The 9,355-nt window shown below is 39.4% G+C and overlaps 2 protein-coding genes across 2 annotated transcripts; both read left to right on the plus strand.

Annotated features, from left to right (window-relative positions):
- Positions 1–250: 250 nt before the first annotated feature.
- LOC109188880 (expansin-A18-like) lies at positions 251–2,488 on the plus strand. The gene is made up of 3 exons (XM_019339529.1): positions 251–416; positions 1,145–1,460; positions 2,176–2,488. The coding sequence occupies exons 1-3, from the start codon at positions 251–253 to the stop codon at positions 2,486–2,488; spliced, it is 795 nt and encodes a 264-aa protein (XP_019195074.1).
- Positions 2,489–5,193: 2,705 nt separating this feature from the next.
- LOC109188890 lies at positions 5,194–8,301 on the plus strand. The gene is made up of 6 exons (XM_019339540.1): positions 5,194–5,697; positions 5,790–5,972; positions 6,162–6,372; positions 6,475–6,624; positions 6,748–7,737; positions 8,006–8,301. The coding sequence occupies exons 1-6, from the start codon at positions 5,194–5,196 to the stop codon at positions 8,299–8,301; spliced, it is 2,334 nt and encodes a 777-aa protein (XP_019195085.1).
- Positions 8,302–9,355: the final 1,054 nt, after the last annotated feature.

Consider the following 9,355-nt stretch of genomic DNA (forward strand, 5'->3'; position numbering starts at 1 on the left):
CATTTGACTTTTGTTTCAGCTAAGGTGATTAGAATATGTAGGTAATCTGTTTGGATAAAATATTCTGCATTGCAAATATAAAACATTATATATAGTATGCATCGAAAGTCAACATTCGTGAGGGCACGACAACCTTGTTTCTAGGGGGAATTTAGCCTTATATAAAGGCTTCATGCAAAAGTCAAATAAGCACATCAGATTATATTTCCCAGCATCAAAAGTCTTCTGCAAGAGCTAATCACTGCCCCCTATGGCATCTTTCCTCCGGAGGTTGAGCTTTGCTTTCTTCTGCGTACTGGCTGTCATCGGCAAGGCGACGGCGGCCGGCTATTATAGCCAACCTGTATTCCACACCGGCGCCTGGAAGCTAGCCCATGCCACATTCTACGGGGACGAATCTGCCTCCGAAACAATGGGTGCGTATCTCAAAATTTTATGATGGTAGAGTAAGTACTCAAAATGTCTCTCCAGTAGCATAATTCACAAATTGCTCAAGATCATCAACTATTGATAAAATTTAATTATATCTCCAACTATTCAAAATTTATCTGGTTAGATCCTCCGTCAATGTCCCAATATAAAACCCGAGGTCATAAGCATAATTTCAGCAACTCCCTTGAAGACCTAGTCAAGTAATTTTGAATAATAGTTGAGGATTTAACCAGTTCATTCAATAGTCGAGGATCTAATCATTAGGTAAATTTTGAATAGTTTAACATGTTTGGTAACATAGGTAGCTTATCAGTCAATTTTAACTTATTTGACTACTACTAATTGTTTGACTTGGTTATCAATCAATATTAGGTTTGATTAATTAGCATTTTGTAACAACTTATTGTTTCAAAACCCTAAAATTCAAAGTAGTTCTTTCATATTAGCTTTTTGAAAAAAGCATTTTGCATGTAATTAATCAGCTAATAACCAATTTACCAAACATATTTCTATAATCAGCTAATGTTATTAACTAGTTAAACTCACTATCCAAATCAATTAACAGCTATTTACCAAACACTCCGGATTCAATCAATAGTTGTAAATTAGTTTGTGACTTATGCTCTAGTTGATGGACCATTTTAAATACTTACTCATAATTGTATATGTATTAAAAGGTGTATGTGTATATTGAGGATGTTGGGATTTGCAGGGGGTGCATGTGGGTATGGCAACTTGTTCAACAATGGGTATGGAACAGCCACGGCAGCTTTGAGCACGGTTTTATTCAACAATGGGTTTGCATGCGGCCAATGTTTCCAGATACGCTGTGCTCAATCGCCTTATTGCTATAAAGGATTCCCCACCACCACCGTCACGGCCACCAACCTCTGTCCGCCTAACTGGGCCGAAGACTCCAACAACGGCGGCTGGTGCAACCCTCCTCGCACCCACTTCGACATGTCCAAACCCGCTTTCATGAAAATTGCTCAGTGGAAGGCCGGCATTGTCCCTGTCATGTACCGCAGGTATATACATATATATGGTTGACTTTTGGTGCAGACAAGCCTTCAAGCCGGTGAGAACGTGCAGATGATAGATGCACTATCAGGCAATTATAAATGTACCGTAAAGCATTTTTTGAATGCACCCGAGTTGTCAATGAGGTAGTGCCTAGTGCATTTAGAAATGCTTTATGATGCATTGATAATTGCTTGATGGTGCATCCTTTCCTTTTCATGATTTTCAATATTAGATATAGCCAAGTATCCTTAAAATGCACCGTCAAGCGTTTACAATTGCACAATATTATCAATCAGGTAGTCCTCAGTGCATTTTAAAATGCTTTAAGGTGCATAGATAATGGCTTGACGGTGCATCTACACGTTCTCATGGAGCAAGCTGTCCGCATCTTCTGATCTCACTCATATGTATAGGTCCATAATCAGGTGCGAACTATCCTTAACGTGTGAAATTGCAAACATCTAAAGAATTGCACGGCACTTATTACATGATTGTACCGCACTCCAAGGTCCTCCAAATATGTCTGTGAGCAGTATCGGTGCAATCATGTAATAGTTGTAGTGCAATCTTTCAGAAGTTCGCAGATCCACAGGTTAAGGTTGGTTCGAACGTGATCATATATATATATATATATATATATATATATATATATATATATATATATATATATAACGGTAAATAATAAAATAATGTTGGTATGTTTTTTTTTTTTTTTTGTAGGGTACCGTGCAGTAGGAGGGGTGGTGTCCGATTCAACTTACAAGGGAATGGGTACTGGCTGTTGGCGTACGTGATGAACGTGGGCGGAGGCGGCGATATCGCCGCCGTGTGGGTGAAGGGAAGTCGGACAGGGTGGATAAGGATGAGCCATAACTGGGGAGCTTCATACCAAGCATTTGGAACATTAGGAGGCCAATCCCTTTCCTTCAAGCTCACTTCCTACTCCTCCCATGAGACAATTGTTGCGTACAACGTTGTCCCATCAAATTGGAACGTGGGATTGACTTACCAGGCCAACGTCAACTTCCATTAATTTTAAAGATATTTCCATTTTAGTTTTCTTTTTTACATCATTATTATTGTAAAGCCTTGATTTTATAAAAGGCAGTTGTTGACTTTTGCATGTTTAATTTGCTCCGACGAGAGAAGTGCACATTCTTCACGTATGGAAAACGATGATAAAATGCACTCCCCGGGAGCACTACATTTTGGTGTTTCTATTTTTAAGATCACACTTTTTTACAATTAATGAGTATATCGATAATGATATATAGTAGGAATGGAACTTGAATTTTTGTCTATCTCAATTTGACTATTTGAGTATTGGAACATGTAAAGCATGCCTGGTAGAGCTCATTAAAAGAAAAACAAAATAGTTCATTAAATGGTAAAATCTAAAATAGAAGTATGTTCGTAATAACTCATTCTAGATGACTCAGACTTTGGATGACTCTTTTTTGTAACATTTTTCTTAATTACATTTTTTTTTTTGGTGAAAGAAGATGGACCAGACGGCCCTGAAATTAATAAATCCTCCTAGTGGCGACATCGTGAGCATCACATTCCAAGATATCTCTCACATCATCGGGGGGTGAGCCAGAACCGTAGTCCCTCAATTACTTTCTTGCCCTAAGTTGGGCAGCTAGTCCACACATTGATTCCCTTCTCTTAAAACATGGGTGATCACACACTCACGGAATTGATCCATAATAACCTTGCAGTCCTTAATCAAAGTATCGGCTTCCAGTCTAGACTCCGTTTCTTTATTAAGAGCTTGAACCAATGCCTCCGAGTCCGTTTCTGCAATAATTTTCCTCAATTACATTATTATATATTACGTTACAAGTTATAATAATTAAGGTTATTTATTATACGGTGCAACACCTCCATTCAGGCTTCTATTAATTAATGTAAGACTTATTAAAAGCAAGATGTGTGATTAGGAAATTAAAGGCATACAATTACCATATTGATGCCATATGGTTACTATTTAAGGACCTCATTCCTCTCACTATTTTACATTCATTCATCATATACCATCTAGAGAGAGTCGAACGGAAGTGAGAGAAACTCATATTAATACTCTGCTACAGCAGTCCCGTGACTATTCAACCTTGTCAATCGGGAGTTATAGTTGGAGGTTATAGTTAGTTATTATTAGTTTATTACAATATTGTATATCATGTACTTGTGTTCCTACTTGATTTATATGTTTACCGTTGGTATTAGAGCCTAAATGGAAGTGTTGCACCATATAATAAATAACCTTAATTATTATAAGTAACCTAATATTATAATAATGTAATTAAGGAAAACGTTACATTCTCCCACTTGGTTCAAACTCCATAATCCAAAAACAAAAACAAAAAAAAAAAACACTAACCATAGTGATATGTCCTCCTCCTTAAAACCAGTAGCATCCGTTATGTTCAAATGCAAATACACACACACACACACACACACACACACACACACACACACACACGGTGAGGTTCTTATGAGAACCAACGTCTCTATGAGACCAATGAAAACTAGGGATGTCAATCTTAGTCTGAACCCGATTGGCTGGCCTAGTAAAACCGAAACCTTGGGTCGATGGCCCGACCGAGCTAGCATGATAAAAAACATTAGCCCGATGAGTCTGAAACAGATAAGCCCGACAGCCTGATAGGACTAGCTCGATAACCCGAACTATTGAAAGTTATTATTTATTATAGAAGGAATGTGAACATAACATACATTGAGTTTATATGTAAATTCATCTGTAGTATTTTTATTACATTTTTAAATAAAATTTTAATTAATATATTACAAAATAAATTATTTTTATAATAATAAATAATGAAAAATTAGAAACTCACTGTTAATATTATATTATAGTGTAAGTATATTAATTATTTTTAGTTAGAATTTTAGAAATAGCGGTTTAGATTAATTGAATGAGGTATAAGTTTATATTTATTAGTGTAAATGTGTTAGTTTATAATATAATTATAATTTATTTAACATTAATATAATTTATATGTAATACTTTAATTTTTACTTTATAATTATAATGTTACTAAGTTATGAATTTTATAAAATGTATTTTTTTTATAAATTTACTAAATTTATGTAATAAATAAAATTTACACGAAGGGTGTTGATGTGACCATGTCAGATGTGCCAAAAAATTTGTACACGGCGGGTGCTGCTTCGCAGGCCCGCCCATCCCAACGAGTACGTTGAGCTGGAACTGTCATGACTTGGGTAATCCACGTATAGTTCGTGAAATTGTGGACATGGCGTCCTGTAAGAAGCCCGACTTTGTGTTCTTAATGGAAACTAAGGTGAAACGTGACCATGCAGAAAGGTTACGTGTAAAGCTTGGTTTCAAAGGCCTGTTCTATGTTGACTGTGTGGGTCTGAGTGGTGGTTTGGCACTGTTGTGGAGGAATAATAACACGGCACGACTTATAAGTTTCTCGAGGAATCATGTGGATGTGGAAGTGACAGTTGATAGCTATGCCTCGTGGCGTATGACCTGTTATTATGGCTTCCCGGAGAGGAGTAGGAGAAGGGAGTCATGGGAATTGTTGACAAGGTTATCGGTGCAGTCTACGCTGCCATGGGTTGTTATTGGAGATTTCAATGATCTCCTCTTTCAATCTGAGAAGCGGGGGGCGGCATCCACATCCAGAGGGTCTCCTACACGGTTTTGGGGAGTCACTAGATGAGTGTGGTCTGTTACATATGCCCATGGATGGTTACCCCTATACTTGGGAAAAAGGAAGTGGTACGGAGGATTGGTTGGAGGAGCGTTTGGACAGAGTTGTAGCCATGGCAGATTGGCGTGGAATGATTGAAGAAGCCAGGGTAACCAATATTCTAATGTGCACTTCGGACCATTCGGCTCTCTTTCTTGGGCTAGCGGACTTGAGACGTCGTGGTGGTGGAGGCCGCAATGGTTTTCGTTTTGAGATGGCCTGGTTGCTGGATACTGGCTGCTATGGGGTGGTGGAAGAGGCTTGGTCTGATGGGGATGGGGATGGTTTGATGGGCAGTTTGGAGCTATGCAAGCAACGGTTACACGCATGGGGTGGTGACCGCTTTCATCTTTTCGGCAAACAAATTAAACTCCTGCAAGCAAAGCTTATGGGCTTGAGGGGAAGTACTGACCCACTCTCTCTTGAGGAGTATCGTGCAATTGAGACGCAGCTATCGCAGTTGGAAGCCCAAGAGGATGTGTATTGGAGGCAAAGGGCAAACCAGCACTAGCTACGGGGAGCGGATGCCAATACCAAATTTTACCATAGGTATGCTTCTTCCCGTAAACGTAAAAATTCTTTGTCTAGATTGAAGGGATCAAATGGGGATGGGTAGATAAAGGTGCCATGAATGCTGTGATTATTGATTATTTTGACAAGATTTTTAAATCTGGAAATCCCCCTGTTAATGATGATTGGTTTGAGATGATTTTGCCTCGTGTGTTTGACTGTCAAAATGATTCCTTGCTAAAACCGTTTGTGGCGGATGAGGTTAAAGGGGCTCTCTTTTCCATGTTCTCGGACAAGGCCCCGGGACCGGATGGAATGAACCTGGGTTTTTACCAGCACTTTTGAGATATAGTAGGAGGCGAGGTCACCACGTTTGTGCTTTACTGTTTGAATAATGGTCATTTCCCGGATGATTTAAATGTGTCTAATATTGTGTTAATCCCCAAAAAGAAAGTTCATGAGTTTGCTACTGATTTGAGGCCAATAGCACTATGTAATGTTGTTTATAGAATAATGGAAAAAATGATTGCGAACAGAATGAAACCCCTACTTGATAATATTATTTCAGAGTCACATAGTGCTTTTATTCCTGATAGACTAATAACGGATAATATTCTTGTTGCGTCGGAAATTGGCCACTTCTTGAATATAAAGCAATGTGGTAAGTTAGGATGGGGGGCTCTGAAGTTAGATATGGCTAAAGCTTATGATAAAATGGAATGGTCTTTCCTAAGACGCATGTTGCTGGTGTTGGGTTTTGCAGATAGATGGGTTGAGCTAATTATGCTGTGTCTAACAACTGTCTCCTATAATGTGCTTGTTAATGGATCAGTAGGTGGTGTGGTCACCCCAACGCGGGGGCTGAGACAGGGAGATCATCTCTCTCCGTACCTCTTTATTATATGTGCTGAAGGTCTGTCCCTATTACTACATAATGCCCAAACACAGGGCCTTGTTCATGGTTGTAGTGTAGCAAGGGGCGCCCCTACGATATCCCATCTTTTCTTTGCAGATGATAGTCTATTGTTTTTTTAAGCAAATTCTCAGGAGGCAGGTGTGATAAAGCAGTGCCTAACTAAATATGAGCAACTGTCGGGCCAAATAATTAATTTTTACAAGTCTAGTGTTTGCTTCAGTAAGAATACCGGAAAAGGTGACATGGATGATGTGGTGGTGGTGCTGGGGGTTGTTCAGGCAAATGACTTTGGTAAGTATTTGGGGCTCCCATCGTTTGTTGGAAGGAACAAGAAACATGTATTTTCTTATATTGAGGAAAAAATAACCCAAAGGATTGGATCATGGAATAAAAAATTGTTGTCCCGGGCAGGCAAAGAGATTCTCTTGAAAACGGTGGCACAATCAATGCCAACTTTTTCTATGAGTGTGTTTTTGCTAACTGATTCCATTTGTATGGACATTCAAAGAGTTATGAACATGTATTATTGGGCTAAAAGTGGCGCAAATAACAGAGGGATACATTGGATGGCTTGGGACCGCCTCTGCAAGCCTAAGACTGCTGGTGGTCTGGGGTTTAAAGATCTCAGTGCTTTCAATTTGGCTATGTTGGGTAAGCAGACATGGCACTTTTTCACAAACCCAGAATCTTTGGCAGTACGAGTGTATAAGGCAAGATACTATCCAAAAACCTCATATGCCTCTGTAAGGAATAACCCAAGTTTTTGTTGGAGGAGTATTATGGCAACACATGACCTGATTTGCAATGGTCTAAGGATAAGAGTAGGGGATGGACAATCTACGCTGATTTGGGAACATCCTTGGCTTCTCAATGGTGATTCTAAAATACAAACTATTATGCCCCCTGAGTTGCACGGATCAAAGGTGTCAGGTTTGATTGACCAGGATACTCAGTCATGGGATCTAGACATTCTGAGAGATGTTTTAGTGGCTGACGATGTGAATCGTATACTTCGGGTCTCGGTGTGCCCAGCTTATGAGGACACTTGGTACTGGTACAGGGAACCAAATGGAATTTATTCTGTTAAAAGTGGGTATAGAAATATTATTGGTGAGATACCTAACACGACTGGGTTTGACTGATGGTTTGCGTTATAGAAATTGAAGATCCCCCTAGATGGAAAACTTTTTTATGGAGAGCCATCTGAGGTATTCTGCCTACTTCGTCCGCTTTAATTGGAAAAAAGGGTGGATATAAATCCACATTTCCCCATTTGTGCTTCCCCCTATGAAGATGTTATGCATTCGTTACTTGGGTGTGTATATATATGTGCACCATGTTTGGAATGAATCCTGTCTCCCTATATCAACGGGTACAGAAAAATCTGCTATTGGAGGAACAAATGAACGCAAACGACGGAATACCAGTAACAAAGTTGGGTGCCTGGCTAGGATCGTATTCAAGCTGGGCAGCGCAGGGAGATATGAAGTTAAGGCATTTGAAGAAAGGCACACACACTGCTTGTGCGAGGATAGTTACAAACATTTCATGGAAGTGAATAGGAGACTAGACATTGGACATCAACAATTCATATCAAACTATGCAAAAGTCAACATTGGGGAAGTAAGAGTTTTGACCTATATGCGGAGATGGTTGGGGGAGTCGATAATGTGAGAGCTACGAAACAAAATTTCAAGAATTACAAGAGAGAGAGAGATGTTGGCTTACACGAAAGGGGGAGACGCACAGATGGTAATATCAAATTACCTTGAAAAGAAAGCCGAAGATGGAGATATGTGCTTTGAATACGAGATGAATGAGAAGGACGAATTGGCTCAAGTGTTTTGGGCAGATGTTGTGTCACGAAAGAACTATGGTGCGTTTGGAGATGTTGTGTCATTTGATTCTACGTACCAAACAAACAGGTATGTAGCACTAATAAGCACTTGTGTATTGAGAAATTGTGGATAGTGTTGGGGTATATTTGCGAGAATATAGTGAGTGGTTAAGCGTTATGGTGTGTGCGTACATGTACGGAAGTGCGAGCATGCGATTAGCAACCTATTTTTTAAGGTTGGTGTGCGCAGATTTATTATATGTGGGGGTGTGTGCATTTACATGTTACGGCGTGTGCAAGCCACTGAGTTGCAGTATTTAGAATGCCATCGTGGAACAGTATTGGGATTTTAGATCTTATTGAATTAACAAAGGTGGTATTTGGAGGGAGACTGAATCCATGCATGTTTTGATTTGTAGAAAATGTGTTTAAAGAATTACAGGTTAGTGTATATGGGGTTTTGGGTGTGTGCATTGGTATGCGATGGCGTGTGCTAAGTACTATTTGGAATTTGTAATTTATGTTCTTTGGGTAATAATTGTTTGATGGTGGAAACAGGTACAAACTCGTGTTCGTTCCATTCAATGGCGTAGACAACCATAATAAATGTGTTACATTTGGAGCGGGACTAATTTATAGAGAATACGTGGAGTCATACCGTTGGATCCTAAAAAACTTCATGAATGCAATGGGAAGTACACCACCTTTAACAATAACGGATCAAGACCCAGCTATGAAGGCAGCGATCGCAGAGGAGTTTGCTAGGACTCGCCATCGTTATTGTATGTGGCATATAATGACTAAGGTCGGTGATAAAGTGGGTAATGAGTTGGTAAAGAATATTGAGTTTCGGCGTGCCCTAAATGTTGTTGTGTGGAATGATAAGTCGAC

This window comes from Ipomoea nil, unplaced genomic scaffold (genome assembly GCF_001879475.1).
Source record: "Ipomoea nil cultivar Tokyo-kokei standard unplaced genomic scaffold, Asagao_1.1 scaffold0193, whole genome shotgun sequence".
Classification (NCBI taxonomy): domain Eukaryota; kingdom Viridiplantae; phylum Streptophyta; class Magnoliopsida; order Solanales; family Convolvulaceae; genus Ipomoea; species Ipomoea nil.